Here is a 16,538-nt window from a genome sequence, read left to right on the forward strand (position 1 = left end):
TTTATATTAAATAAAAATTTGGAAAAATAATTTTCTCTCCAATTTTGACATTTGAGGCCTCTTTAAGCCCTTAGGAACTCAATTAGGAAACATGCGACCTATAAAAACTAGGTTTGGAAAAACCCTAGACTTTCCCAAATTTTTTCCACTCAAATTCTTTAAATGAAAATTCATATTTCTAATACCAAAAGGCTTCCTTTGAACTCTTCTAGTCATTCCTATAAAAATTTCATCAAAATGAGAAATTCTAAAATTCGGATCCTAGGTTTTCCCTTAAGAAATCATCTTGAAATTGAATTAAAATACATTCCTAAGCAAACCCTAAAGGTTTACTAAACAAACGTTCAAGAAAAACCAAACCCTATTTTTCGGATTTCAATCTTTTTCTCAAATATTTTGACATGAAGGGAAGAACAACATAGATCAAAGAAATTCCTAAAGCTTTCCTAAAGAAATTTCTCAAAAATATCAAACCCTAGAATCTTTTCTATACAAAAATCTTAAGGAAACTTCCATTTCTTTTAAGAAAAACTTACCTCAAGGCTTTCCCTACGCTTTTCCTAAAGATCCCTCGCCGGAATCTCGCCGACCGCCATTTCCCCCAAGCTCTCCCGTCGCCCTTCTCCTTTCTCCCGTCCGCTCCTCTCTCACGGCCGAACAAAAACAACAAGGGACCGAAATATTCGGTCCCTTAAGCAATATGAGGGCTTTAGGAAAGATTTTTACGCATGTGCCCTTATCCCCTAAGTCATTCTATTTTCTCATGAAGGGCAAAATGGGAAAATAAATGCAAAAGTTACTTAAACGAACTTCGGCGAATTTTCACTTCAAAACCGTGCGAAATTTGATATAAGTTCTTTATACCGTTTTGCTCGAAATTTCGAGACGAATCTAATGAAATTTATTTCATCAATTTCCGACGACATCAAAATTTCACTTAAGTTCGTCGCGGCGCATCGATATGCGTGCGACGCACTCAATTGACGAATTTCGGGTTTTACAATTCTCCCCTTCTAATAAAAAATTTCGTCCACGAAATTGAAAAGAGAGAAAAACAATAATCATACCTTACTCAAAAAGATGAGGATAACACTTCCTCATTTCTGACCCTTTCTCCCACGTAGCATTCTTCTCCAATCCATGCTTCCACAGAACCTTCATGAATGGTATCTCTCTGCTTCTAAGTTATTTCACACTAAACTCTAGAATCCAATCTGGTTCTTCAACATATAAAAGATCTGGCTGCAAGTCCACATCTTCTGATATGATCTTAGAAGGATCATCTGATATATACTTCCTCAGTGACGAAACATGGAACACATTGTGGACAGCATATGTAGTGGGTAATGCTAATCTGTAGGCCACCTTCTCAATCCTTTCCACTATCTCAAAAGGACCAATATAGCGGGGACTAAGTTTGCCAACATTGCCAAAACAAAGTACACCCTTCATCGGCCTAATCTTTATGAAAACATAGTCTCCCACATTGAATTCCACAAAGCGGTGCTTAGCATCATAATACTTCTTCTGCCTATCTTGAACTGCTAGCAACCTATCTCTGATCAATCTGATTTTGTTTGTGGCATCATCAACAAGATCTGATCCAATTACCTTCCTCTCACCAGTCTCTGCCCAACAAAGAGGTGTTCTGCATTTCCTTCCATAGAGGGCTTCATAAGGCGCCTCCCAAATAGCATCATGACCCTTCCTAGATCTGGGTAAACCCGATATGAAATCCATAGCAATATCATCCCACTTCCACTCTGGAATCGGTAAGGGTTGAAGTAATCCACTCGGCCTTTGATGTTCCGCCTTTACCAACTGACAAGCAGTGCATTTGGCAACAAAATCAGCTACACTCCTCTTCAGTCCGGGCCACCAAAACAAACCCTTCAGATCTTGATACATCTTATTACTACCAGGGTGGATAGTATAAGCAGAGAAATGAGCTTCAAATAGAACATCCTTCCTCAAATCATCAACATTTGGTACACAAACCTTTCCTTTATACCAAAGGAGATTGTCTCATCAAGAATAAAATCTTCTTCATGTCCAGCCTTTACTAGCTGTATGATCTTCACAAAATATGGATCCTTCCATAAAGCTCCAGCTATTTTACTCTTCAAATCAGCTTGTACAGTCAATTGACTCAACCATCCTACATTGCCAGTTGTAGGAAGTACCACTGATAACTCCAACCTATCCATTTCTTCAATCAACTTCTCTTGTTGAGTTAGCAAATTATTTAACTTCGTAGGCAGTTTTCTACTCAAAGCATCAGCAACAGTATTAGCTTTTCCCGGATGATACTGAATATTCAAATCATAGTCATTAAGCAATTCCATCCATCTCCTCTGCCTCAAATTCAACTCTTTCTGAGAAAAGATATACTTCAGATTCTGGTGATCAGTGAACACTTCACAATGTACACCGTATAAGTAGTGTCTCCAAATCTTCAAGGCAAAAACTACAGCAGCAAGCTCCAAATCGTGGGTTGGGTAGTTCTTCTCATGAATCTTCAATTGCCTCGAAGCATAGGCAACTACTCGCCCATGTTGCATCAAGACACAACCCAAACCCTTCAACGACGCATCGCTGAAAATCTGAAATCCCTCTGAATCTGAAGGAATCGTAAGAATCGGTGCAGTCATCAAACGAGTCTTTAACTCTTGAAAGGCTTCCTCACACTGATTGCTCCACTCAAATTTAACCGCCTTCTGAGTCAATCTACTCAAAGGTGCAGCAATCTTGGAAAACCCTTCTACAAACCGTCTATAGTAGCCAGCTAATCCAAGGAAACTCCGTATCTCCGTCACTGTCATAGGTCTTGGCCAATCAGCTATAGCTTGTACCTTGTGCTGGTCCATAGAAATACCATCTCCACTAATGACATGACCCAGAAAAGTCACCTTCCTTAGCCAAAACTCGCACTTAGAAAATTTGACAAACAGTTCATTACTCCTTAGTGTTTGCAACACTGCTTGGAGATGATTGGCATGATGCTTTTCATCACATGAATAGATAAGAATGTCATCTATGAAAACAATGACAAAACCATCTAGCATTGACTGGAAAACTCGATTCATAAGGTCCATAAATGCAGCTGGGGCATTTGTTAACCCAAATGGAAGCACTGTGAATTCATAATGGCCATACCTTGAGCTAAATGCTGTCTTCGGGATGTCTTCTTCATTAATCCTCAACTGATAATATCCAGATCTTAGGTCAATCTTGGAAAAGATCGTGGCTCCCACTAGCTGATCAAACAAGTCATCAATCCTCTGCAAAGGATACTTGTTCTTAATGGTAAGCTTGTTCAACTCCCTATAATTGATACAGAGTCGCATGCTACCATCCTTCTTCTTGACAAAGAGAACCGGTGATCCCCAGGGTGAAGTGCTAGGACGAATAAATCCTTTCTCTAGCCGTTCTTGCAATTGGGACTTCAACTCCTGAAGTTCCTTTACCGCCATACGATATGGTGCTTTTGAAACAGGCTCAGCACCAGGTATAAGATCGATTGAGAAATCAATCTCTCTAACCGGAGGCATTCCAGGTAGAACTTCAGGAAACACATCAGTAAAATCTCTCACTACAGCAATCTCCTTCAATTCTGGCACTTGCTTGGAAGTGTTCCTTACATGTGCTAGAAAGCTTGGGTATCCCTTCAAAATTAAACTACAAGCCTTCATAGAAGAGATGATCATAGAGGATACACCTCGATCACCCTGAAAAACAAGTTTCTCTCCTCCAGGAAACTTGATCTTCACCACTTTCTTATTGCAATCACTGGAAATGAATTGATTCGACATCCAATCCATTCCTATGATCACATCAAACTCCAACAGGGGTAAAACTATCAACACAACATCAAACTCCTCGCAAATAGTGAGAAAAGTGAAACACATAAGTGTAGCAGTCATCCTAAACCCATCCGGTAACAGCACATTCAATGCAGTAGGCATGGTGCAAACATCCAATGCATGCTTCTTAATGAAATCCTGGCTAATGAATGAATGCGATGCTCCAGTATCAAAAAGTACTCTAGTAGGGAAACACTTGACATGAATAATACATGTGATCACATCAGGAGATTCCTTGGCTTCTTGCGGAGTAATGGCATAGACCCTTGGTTGCGCCACAGGTCTCGCAACCGGCTGACTAGGAGCTGAAGCAGAAACAGAAGCAGTTGACCCTTGAACCCTCGGTCTACCAACAGTAGAATGTCTCCCAGTACTCTGCTGAGGTGGAGCACTAGACCTTCCCTCCCTTGGGCCCTTTGGGCAGTTCCTAGCCATATGCCCAGGTTGATGGCAAAAAAAGCAAACATTGGAGCCCGTTAAGCATTCACCTCTATGCATCCTGCCACATCTATCACAAGTTCTGGCACTAGAAGAACTTCCACCAAAATCAGTTCTGGTTTTCTTTACACTAGAACCTACAGAATGAGTCTGGAAACTCCTGGTCCTCTCAAAGCCCTTCCTCTTCTGTTGAAAATCTCTCCTCTTCTGAACAGCTTGAAAATCAATCTCTAATCTCCTTGCTTTTTCCACCAATACAGCATAATCATCAAAGCTAAAGGGAAGCAATGGCTGACGTATAGCATCTCGAAGCCCTGATAAGAACTTTTGGCACTTATCCTCAGTAGTAGCAATAAACGGAGAGGCATAGTGGGACAGTGTAGTAAACTCCGCTTCATACTGCATAACTGTCCGCTCCCCTTGCACCAGCCTCAAGAATCTCTCATGCATCTGACTCCTCATAGAAAGAAGCTGTCCTGTCGCCAAACTTCTCCAATGACTGTCTTCTCCACCATCTCTCAGCCTCACCATCTAGAGTAAAGGTGGCTAAAGTCACCCTTCGATCGTCAGGACATTGTATTCCTTCCAGTAACTTTTTAACCCTCAAAAGCCAGTTTTCAGCATCTACTGTCTCTCCTACGCCTGTAAAGAGTGGTGGTCGCATGTCTTGGAAAATCTTCAGATATTTGTCTACTACTGGCTCCCTCCTGGAACTAGTCTGGGGCTATTCCTGAGAATGCTGTATCAAGTGTGTGACAGCCGCCATCATTTGATTAAACATATCCATAGTCGTACTACTACCACCAGTAGGTTGTGCTACTGAAGGTAAGGTTGGAACCTCTCTAGCAATGGGATCATTATGCCCATCTGTGTTGCCATCAGTGGCATCGGGTTCTTGATCCATAGCCCTATACAAAGGAAATAAAGCCAATTCAAACAGATGCACATCATTACACCATCCTAAAATACTACAGCTAATTTCGAAAAGTTATCAATCAACCTAATGGCGCTTATACAGATTCAAATCCTAAACTCTGCTCTGATACCATTCTTGTCACGACCCGGCCGGTTAGCTCGTAGATACGAGGCGGGAACGAGATCGGACATGTAATTTAAGTACTCATCATCAGTTTCATGAAATTCTAAAGATATTCAAGAATAATAAAAGCGCCTCTAAACTTTTTCCAACATATATAACATTTAAAACCATCACAAAAGAAGTTCATGTACAAGGTGGTATACACTTAATCTATTCATTCATGATAAAACCACCCAAAAAATGATAACTAAAAACAATAGTAAGAACCTGCCACCCGTTGCGCGTCGACTGTAGGTAAACCTCGGGTGTTCGGCCATCACCTAAGCGTAGGTTCTCCTGAAAAATTTCTCAAAACTCGGGAATGAGCTACGCTCAGCAAGTGATAACTATAGCTAAATTTTATATACATTTGCAAGAACATATCTTATGGAGTAATAGTTTATACATGAGTTAATAGATGTCTTAATGTATGTTGACATGATATGAGACATGCTTGCCTACAACATGAAATGAGATTTCTTAACATGAGAGAACATAAAATACTTGCATATGTTTAACTTTCATTTCATAATGTATACATCCGTCCTGGAGTACCGAATTGTACTGATCAGGTACACATCATTCATGGCCATTCATTTTCATTTCGTTTCGTATTACCTCAAAGACCGTATTTGCTCAAAGAGACACTTCTTGGTACTCCGTCATCAACAATCACAAGCTATGTAGCATGCGTATAATAAGATGCTTTCATATGATATGTAAAGAAATACATATGATAGGTTAATGACCTTTTGTACCTTTCACGCTAAGTACCCTTGCATAACATTAAGTAACAATTGCAAAATTTTTTCCACTCAAATTCTCTAAATGAAAATTCATATTTCTAATACCAAAAGGCTTCCTTTGAACTCTTCTAGCCATTCCTATAAGAGTTTCATCAAAATGAGAAACCCTAAAATTCGGATCCTAGGTTTTTCCTTAAGAAATCATCTTGAAATTGAATTAAAATACATTCCTAAGCAAACCCTAAAGGTTTGCTAAACAAACGTTCAAGAAAAACCAAACCCTCATTTTCGGATTTCAATCTTTTTCTCAAATATTTTGACATGAAGGGTAGAACAACATAGATCAAAGAAATTCCTAAAGCTTTCCTAAAGAAATTTCTCAAAAATATCAAACCCTAGAATCTTTTCTATACAAAAATCTCAAGAAATTCCTAAAGCTTTCCTAAAGAAATTTCTCAAAAATTTCAAACCCTAGAATCTTTTCTATACAAAAATCACAAGTAAACTTCCATTTCTTTTAAGAAAAACTTACCTCAAGGCTTTCCCTACGCTTTTCCTAAAGATCTCTCGCCGGAATCTCGCCGACCGCCGTTTCCCCCAAGCTCTCCCGTCGCCCTTCTCCTTTCTCCCGTCCGCTCCTCTCTCACGGCCGAACAAAAACAACAAGGGACCGATTATTTCGGTCCCTTAAGCAATATGAGGGCTTTAGGAAAGATTTTTACGCATGTGCCCTTATCCCCTAAGTCATTCTATTTTCTCATGAAGGGCAAAATGGGAAAATAAAGGCAAAAGTTACTTAAACGAACTTTAGCGAATTTTCTCTTCAAAACTGTGCAAAATTTGATATAAGTTCTTTATACCGTTTCGCTCGAAATTTCGAGACGAATCTAATGAAATTTATTTCGTCAATTTCCGACGACATCGAAATTTCACTTAAGTTCGTCGCGGCGCATCGATATGCGTGCGACGCACTCAATTGACGAATTTCGAGTTTTACAGTTAAGGCCCTTGCCTGTTGATGATCATTGAATATCACGATTATAGGTTGATGATAATGAGAACATTTATTAGCAAGGATGTCAAACTTTAACATGCTAGCGATCATGTCAGTGGAGTAAGTTTTCCATCACCTTAGTCCTTAGCTTTAAACAACATCCCACACCAGTCAAACTAGTGAACACCCTTCCTCCGACTTGGAGATGGTGTAAAAATAATGAACCTAGTCTGTTGCTAGTATTCTTTGTGTTGGTGATGGGATAAGATTTAGTACTGGATCTCCATCCAGAGATGGCCGAGCTATGCAAAAGCGTTGTTGAGGCAACTTAGCATAGTGAGGACAATCACCATCTTTGAAGGGAATGTAGCATGGCCTTGAGGCAACGGACGCATCTGGACAAAAAGATAGACATTTTGAGTTGTTTCATTTGCCAGAGTTGTGTGAATGTAAAGTTGCACTATTAGCTATTAATTTACATCATATCATGTTGATGTTGCATGTTTATAGGCCTTCATGGTTTAAATGAATATATATTTTGATGTGACAACAGGTAGCGGAGACTGTTGCATTGTACATAAGGTTTTCTCAGGTATCTTGAGATCAGATGTTACTTGTTCCATGTGTGGCTACACTTCAACGACATATGACCCTTGCATGGACATCTCATTGAACTTAGATTACAGCAACGATTCTCTAAAAAGTTTTAGTTCAAATTCTCATGTATGCAATGGAGAAAGTGATTATTTTTTCCTAACTCAGAAGTATGGAATGTCTACACTCCTGGGCTGTTTGGAGCACTTCACAAGGCCAGAGAGATTGGGTTCTGATCAAAAATTATTTTGTCAACATTGTCAAGTGAAGCAAGAATCTATAAAACAGTTGTCTATCAGAAAACTTCCTCTAGTTGCTTGCTTTCACATTAAAAGGTTTGAACATTCCCTGCAGAGAAACATGGCAAAGAAGATTGATCGTTATGTGCAGTTTCCATTCTACTTAGACATGGTGCCCTTCCTTTCCTCTTCCATCCTAAGAAGTCGCTTTGGAAATCGTATATCTAGTATTACTGATGGAGATTCAGATGCAGATATGGAGCTAACTTCAGAGTTTGAAATATTTGCAGTAATTACGCATAGTGGTAAATTAGACTCTGGACATTACACAACTTACTTGCGACAAAATAATCAATGGTACAAATGTGATGATTCATGGATCACTCTTGTAAGTGAGAATGCTGTGCGGGCATCACAGGCATACATGCTATTCTATGTGCAGAAGATTCTTCACTAAAATGGAAAATGAAAAATATGTTTGCCTCTTGATTTTTTTATGGACTCCTGGGAGATAAGGTCAAGTTTAAGTGTGAGATTGTCATGGTTTTTTTTTCCATACTTATTTACCTGCCATGCTGCCATAGAGTATGATTTTTGGGATATTTACATCTTGGAAGCTTTAAAGTGCTTTTGCTTCAGCAGGGTGCCTTAACCTATGAGTTACTTCTTGATGATTAATGATGAAATATTAAATCACTGACATTTATCACATACATTGGGGAGTAGGTGTATCTTTGAATTATAGAGATTAAGGAAGACCAACTTTTTTGAGGCATTCCTTTCAGAATGGAAAATTTCCAGTAATAGAGGCACAGGTACAATTTCTTTGAGAAGCTTTATAGTTATTTATGGCCAAATTGGATGTGCTATTTGCACCTATACATCAAGGTTTTGAATTCTTTCAGTGTGTACACTGGTTTTTCAATATGAAAGTGCTTGCTTTTTGGTAGCTTATTTGAAGGCATTCATCTTTGCTTGTTTTATTATGTTTTTTTTATTGTTGTCATCATCATCCTCATCATAAATCTTATCCCAACTAATTGGAGCTTGTTCTAAGTGTCCTTATTTACTAGGCATTTGGGATACTCACATCAGTTGTATATGTCAGTTGATTTTTCTTCACTTTTGAACTCTTCTATCATATCAGGCACCGCATTACATACCTCAAGAAATTATGCCAAGCTTGCTGTTAGACCATAACTTTTACCAATCAAAATTTTGACTTGTCGTAAAAGACTGCCAGATTACGGCACAAATAAGTTTCAACAACAACAACAAGCCTTTATCCCACTACGTGTGGTCGGCTACATGAATCCTTTTTCTCCATTGTGTTCTATTAAAAGTCAAATTCTCGTTTAAATCTAATAAAGAAAGGTCATTCCTAATATTTTCTAACCAAGCCTTTTTAGGTCTACCCCTACCTTTCTTAACATAAGTCAAATCTAATACCTCTACTCTCCTAACCGGGTCATCACAAGGCCGCCGTTTTATGTGACCAAAACCATCTAAGGCGACTTTCTCTAATCTTATATTCTACTGGAGCTACTCCAACCTTTCCACGTATATGCTCATTTCGTATCCTATCTCTAAAGGTAAAGCCACTCATCCACTTGAGCATCCTCCATCGCTGCTAAGGTCACTATAGTCAATCTTATTTTCACAATCTTCATTAAAAAGTTTAGCAAAATATCTCATCCACCTTTGTTGAATATCATCTTCTAAGAAAAGTATTTTTTTATCTTCATCTTTAATACACTTCACTTGAACTAAATCCTTACTACTCCTATCTCTTTGTTTGGCTAACTTATACATATATCTTTCTCCCTCCTTAGTATTTAATCTATTATATAAATCGCTAAAAGCTAAAGTCTTTGCATCGTATATTGCTTTCTTAGAATCCTTACGAGCCACTTTATATAATTCCCAATTATCAGAATTTTTAAAATTAAAATAATTTTTATAACAAATCTTCTTATTTTTAATCTTTTCTTGCACAATTGGATTCCACCACTAACTATTTTTACTATTAGAAACTTTTCCCTTTGATACTCCAAGCACATCTTTTGCAATATTCTTAATATCACTAGCCACTTTTTCCCACATAACATTAGCATCCTCATGCATAGAAAAAATCTTAAGATCTAAAATCTTACTCTCAAAAATATTTTGTTAATATTCTTCAAATGCTCCCATCTCATCCTAGAAAAATGTTTTACTTTATTTTTTATTTTATGCCCCTTTATTTTAAAATCCAAAACTAATAATCAATGTTGGGTACATAAACTTTTACTCATAATAACTTTACAATCTTTGCACTCTAAATGATTTAATTTTCTAATAAGAAAATAGTCAATCTGGGTTATACTATATCCATTTTTATAAGTTATGAGATGCTCATTCCTTTTCTTAAATAAGGTATTAGCAATTGAAAAATCATAAGCTAAACAAAAATCTAATATGGTCTTGCCACCTTCATTCGTCGTTCCAAATCCATGGCCACCATGAATGCTTTTAAAATCATCAACCTCTCTACCCACATGTCCATTTAAATTTCCTCCAATAAAAACTCTTTTTTCAAGAGGTATCTTTTGTATCAATTCTTCTAAGTCATTCCAAAAATTTAATTTAGAACTTATATCCAAATCTACCTGAGAAGCATAAGCACTTATAATATTAACAATCTTACCCTCAACAACAATCTTTAAAGCTATAATTCTATCTCCAATCCTATTAATTTTTATAACATTATCCTTTAAACTCTTATCTATAATAACACCTACCCCATTTCTAGTACGACTCCTACCCTAATACCAAAGTTTAAATCCTAAACTATTGATTTTCTTAGCCTTCTCTCCAACCCACTTAGTTTCCTGAATGCACAAAATATTTAACTTCCTATGAATCATAATATATATTAATTTCATTAATTTACTTGTAAGGGAACCTATATTCCAAGTTCCTATCCTAATTTTAATTTCATGGACTAGCTTCCCACATCCGTCCTTGATGTGGGAACCCTTGCCTATTTAGCACTGCACCCAGGCGCCGGTGCAGCGGCCCTTGCACACTTGTCACTGTATTCAGGCCATACAGCGCGTCGCTTCCAGGGCACGCCCTAGCATTAACACAATTTCTTAAAGGATTCATGTCATTATTGTTCGACAAGTTTTACGGTGGCTTTCGACTACCTAACGCAACCCTCCACTTTTCTCATCCAGGACTTGGGACCTGGCAACAGCAGTGTTCACAAATAAGTTTCAAAGAAAAAAAAAAGTTTCAAAAGATTACAGCACAAACAAATGAAGCAAATAAGACTTAACATGGTTATGCCAGATTGATATTCCTCTTCTTTTTATCTCATTTCTCTATTTACATCTCTCTTAACTTCACATTTATGAACATTGTGTTTTTTCATCTATGACCGTCAATATTAGATTATTATTATTTTTGTATGTATTACTTTGTACATTCTAGTTTGAGAAAAAGTCTAAAATAGAACCTTGACTATTTGTATGAGGCCAATTTAGTTTTTGAGAATCAAACATTTCTTCAATTTAGTCACTTAATTTGCAGAATTGATCCCTTAGATATAAATTGATGGAAATTAGGATGTAAAATTGATCACAATTTAGTTCTTCAATTTTCAAAGTTGATCCCAATTTAGTCTCTAATGGACTATTTGGGATGATTTTTGTAAAGTTTAAGGATTAAATTAGTGAAATGTGAAACTTTGGGCTAAATTGGCCACATACGAACAATCAGGGTTCTATTTTGAAGTTTAATCCTTTCTAGTCTATGAGCAATTGTATTACTTTATTAATTTAATCATTACATGTCTTCACATGTCACTTATTGTATTACCAATCACTTGGTTGGTTGATATTGCCTTTGATATATAAATTGGAAGTCTAAAGTTTGAATTCTTCCATAAAGAAAGAAAAAAGAAAAACCTATATGTTTGAACTTTAGAAGCATTAACAACAATAGAATCTTAAAAGGGGCACTAGATGGTGACCGAGAAAGACAGAGCAAGTACTATTGTAACTCATGCAATATCCAGTACTAATTCTTAGAGGATTATTGGGTTACGAACTTCTTTAGTTTTTTGTTTGATTTAAACTGTGATGGATTGACCGATTTGATTGAGAGGGAATTAGGAAGTTCCCTAACCAAGAGGAAGCAGGTTCTTAATCAAAGGGGAATTATTTAGAAAATCTTTAAGTATAATTGAGAGGGAATTATTTAGGGCAAGAGATCTAATTTGAATTTAAATGTGAGAAGAAATTATTTAGGAAAGGGGACTGATTTGGGAGGTAACTAGGGGAACCTATTTAAGGCTAACAATAGGGTGCTTCTAGGATTATGTTTTGATTTTGCTGAATTTAGTTTACTCTTATGTTGAATGGGCTCTAGCCGGCGGCTAGAAATTTGGGAGAGCTGGATCATCCTCTCCAATTGAAGATACAACTGTATCTTGATATTTTCTTTCATATATCTTGCAATAAAAATAGTTTTGGTGTGTTCTTTTTAATTTCCTATTGTTGTTCATTGATTTCGGGGAAATGGTATTCACTTCCTATCAAATTGGTATCAAAGCACTTTTTTCAGACATATGGCGGTAAGGAACTTAAAGGAAATGTTGGCCAACTCAAATAAGCGTTTGAGGATAGAATGTCATCAATGGAAAAGAAATTTTCTAACCTAGAAGGAATGATAAAGGTGTTGGATCTTCATGTCAAAGAACATTATCAGCATTAACGACATTCAATTCATATCAAGCAGAATTGCCAACAAAGCATGAACAAATTTGCTAGAGTAGCTGAATTTGATGCAAAGTTTTGTTTAATAAATTTTGCTTATATCGAGCAAGATTCCAAAGTATCTTTAGTTTCTCAATCTCAAGTGAACAATAATTCAATGGCCTCACCTATGGAGAATCCGGTTCCTACTAGCTCATCATTACCGATTACATTAATAGATGACATTGATATGCTTTTGGAGCCACTTCCAAGGATGGGAATGGGTGAAGGAATGAGATTTTTGGTGGAGCTGTAGAATTTGGAATGAGGAGAAGATAGAAGCACTAAACATGATTTAGCCACTCCTACAACAGTATCAAGAGGTGTTCCAGCTAATTAAGGGGTTGCCTCCTCCGTAGGAATACGAGCATGCTATCATCTTGAAGGAAGTAGTCTCATATATCAATGTTCGTTCGCATCGTTATCCCGAAATCCAGAAGGATGAGATCGAGAGATTGATCAGGGAAATGTATAAGGCAGGGATCGTTTGACCCAGTGTAAGTCCATTTTTCAGTCCGTTGCTATTAGTTAAGTATTTCAACAGCAGTTTCCTTCGTTCCACCTTGAGGACAAGGTGGTGTTTTGGGAGGGGAGTATTGATTGACTGGCCGATTTCATTGGGAGAAAATTAAGAAGTTTCCTAATCAAGAGGGAGATGTTTAGGAAGGTCCTTAATCAAATGGGAATTATTTAGGAAAGTTTTAATTTTAATTGGGAGGAAATTATTTTAGGTCAAGAGATATTATTTGAATTCAAATATGAGAGGGAATTATTTAGGGAAAGGGGACTGATTTGGGAGGGAATTAGGGGAGCCTATTTAGGGCTAATAATAGGATGATTTCAGAATTAACTGAAGTTAGTTTACTATTAGGTTGGTTGGTTTCTAGTCGGTGGCTAGGGATTTGAGAGAGCCGGATCTTCTTCTTCATTTGAAGATCCAACTATATCTTGCTATTTTCTTTCATCCATCTTGCAATAAAAATAATTTTGGTGTGATCTTCTTTATAATTTCTTATTATCTTTCACTGATTTGGAGGAAATTGTATTCACTTCCTATCAAGATCAGTTAGGGAGTGTTGAGCAGGTTTTGCCTACAATTTAGGATTTCTTTCATTTTAATTTCATTTTTCATTACCATGAGTAAATTTGGCATATTAGCTCTTAAACGGCCATGATTGTGTACTTTGTGGGAAGGTGGAATTTTATGTGAGAAGACAAAATTATGATAGTTTTAAAATTTTTTTACATCTAAATATATGGACTGTACACACTCACATAAAGAGAATTGGCTTCACAAAGTGGGGAAAAAACCATTATTGTTTATCACCATGATTGAACCTAATAGGAAGGACCAATTTGTATCAAACTATAAGATCATTTGGTTTTTGATCAACCACATTTAAAATTAATCCGAAAGAACAGCATAGATAGTACAATACAATATTACTTATTTTATTTATCATTAATGCCGTTAGTATAATGAAATATTTGAAATTAAAAAACTTAATATGTAGAATAAAATCCTTTCAGAACAAAAAAAAAACATTGGGTATTTTATTTTAAAATCATGGTATGCACATTGTATACTTTAAAGCTTGATGCCCAAACAATGTTAAAAAAAAAAAAAAAAAACTTAAATGAAGTTCCTATGTAGTTTTGATAGTGTTGAGTGATGTTAATGGTTTCTTTTCACTTGGAAGTCTTTATAGTCAAAAGATAGCTTTATGATTTTTTCTTTCTTTAAAGAATTGGCTCTTAACACTCTTGTATCTGGATTCATTGGGGGGAAGGAATGGGGGGTGGAGGGTGGGGGTTATTATGATGCCAATGTTCTTCACCAGAATCCTTCTAGTGATGTGTAGGGTCACTTGCTGACTGTAAATGTCACTACTGGGGTGGAAATCCTCTGGACATCACTTCTATCCTTCTAAACTTGAATTGTCATAAAAGCAATGCTTACCGTTATACCTTAAATTATTTTTTTGGTCAGGATAATGATGCTCTTGTTGGCCAAGATAAGCATAATTCATCACCTTAGAACACTTTAGAGGCTGTGGTTGATCATAGTGGAGTTGCTTGTATTACTTCCTCTGCATCTTGATCTCATTTCATATCCTCTTAAAAGTGTTGTGAGGTAAGCCCCCCATCCATTCTTCAACTCGTCTCTGCTCATGCTTCACTCAGCAGTTTCTTCTTTGGAAGTCAACGATGTTGTGAGTGGCGTGAAAGGGGATACCTGTTATCATTGTCGGTTTGCTTCTGCTCAATTGTCCAATATGGTGGTTAACCGATTGGTTGGAGTGTCATGACCTGACTCGGTTAGCTCGCAAGTGTGAGGCTGGAACGAAAATCGGACAGGAGGAATTAATAAAAACTTCACATTTTTCTATTTACATGTCTCCAAACATATACAAAACATTCTCAATTCTTGATGAAAGAGCCACTAAAAAATTCCAAGTACAATATTTTTCATTTCATTCATAAACCAAACTTAACTTAAACATGGAGATTCAATTACTAAAGGAAGTGTTCAAAATAGAACTAGCTATCAAGGTTATCATATACAACCATCTATACCAAAACATCAAAAACTCAAAAAGGAACCTGCCGCCCGTCATCTCCCTACGACGGTACGTGAGAGGAGGTCTATCCACTATCTATCATTTACCAGATCCTCCTGAAAAGTGTCCCACAACATGGGTGAGTCAACAACTCAATAGGTGCAAATAATATTCAAATAAATTTAGAGTCAAGGAAAGAAAACTATAACATGCTTTGATAACTTAGCAAAAGAATAATCAACATATGACAACATTTTGTCTAAGGTGATGCATGTCTTTACTTCAACATTCAAGTTTTTATTCCTTTCATAACCTTTCCATTCTTTCTTTCAAAAGATTCATGCCTCAAATGATAGTTTTAAATACATATAACATAAATATGAAATGTTCATAATATCTTAATATACATATATATATAACACCCGTCTCGGAAGTATCATTTGTACTGATCAGGTACGTAAAATTGGCTATTCCTTTATCATTGGTTCAAAAGAACCATTTGGCTCATAAGAGCCTCCTTTACCATTGCTCAAAAGAGCTCTTTTACCATTTAATACTTCCGCGTCAACATGCACATACACTTAATACTTACATATTCATAAGAGATACTTATGTAAACTATTCATGAACTAATTAAATGTATGTTTTCATAAGGGTATACGTGTTTGCTATGCTCATGAGTTTATTTGCATGTAAATAGAATGCATGTGTAGTACATGTAAAGAAAAAAGCATGAGATTCATTCATGAGTTCTAAAATTTCATAAAAATAACTTTCACATTTACATCAAGAGATCATAAGCTCATAAGGAAACATACTAGTCAATATAATACCATAAAGATCATAAAAAGGAGAAATGTCATTTCTATGTATTTGCTTGAAATAAGAATTTTTCTAAATTTACAAGAATGTCCATTTCACCTACCTCAACTTGTGCACCACAATGCGATCCTTCAAAAGTCCTTACGCCCCTTTCCTCTTACGCAATCAAAATCTACAAGTGACGAACATAAGGTGTAAACATAAGTTTCCTCCCTCTCAAACCTTTAAAAAAAGCCCTAGGTTATAAGCATGTAACTAGTTCATACACCAAGTTTTGATTTTCTATAAAACACCTCACTCAAACCATGTCAATTTCATTTTATTTTCACTAGAATTAGGATTTCATCCTAACTCTAACTTTTGGAAAACCTAAATCAATTCTTTGCTCACCTCAAAGATACAAC

At 36.6% G+C, this 16,538-nt stretch overlaps 1 protein-coding gene across 8 annotated transcripts in view; it reads left to right on the forward strand.

Moving 5' to 3' along the window:
* The window catches only part of LOC110106909 (ubiquitin carboxyl-terminal hydrolase 22), an 83,167-nt gene that overhangs the window by 25,203 nt on the left and 41,426 nt on the right, over positions 1-16,538 (forward strand). For 2 of the 8 annotated variants that reach the window (XM_020836991.2, XM_028699862.1), the window contains exon 3: positions 7,673-8,767. The exons of the other annotated variants lie outside the window; for them this stretch is intronic. In XM_020836991.2, the coding sequence (XP_020692650.1) occupies positions 7,673-8,409 (737 nt within the window). In that variant the 3' untranslated portion in view covers positions 8,410-8,767. The remainder of the gene's footprint in view (positions 1-7,672; positions 8,768-16,538) is intronic. 8 annotated transcript variants of the gene reach the window in all.

This window comes from Dendrobium catenatum, unplaced genomic scaffold (assembly GCF_001605985.2).
Source record: "Dendrobium catenatum unplaced genomic scaffold, ASM160598v2 fragScaff_scaffold_1400, whole genome shotgun sequence".
Lineage (NCBI taxonomy): Eukaryota > Viridiplantae > Streptophyta > Magnoliopsida > Asparagales > Orchidaceae > Dendrobium > Dendrobium catenatum.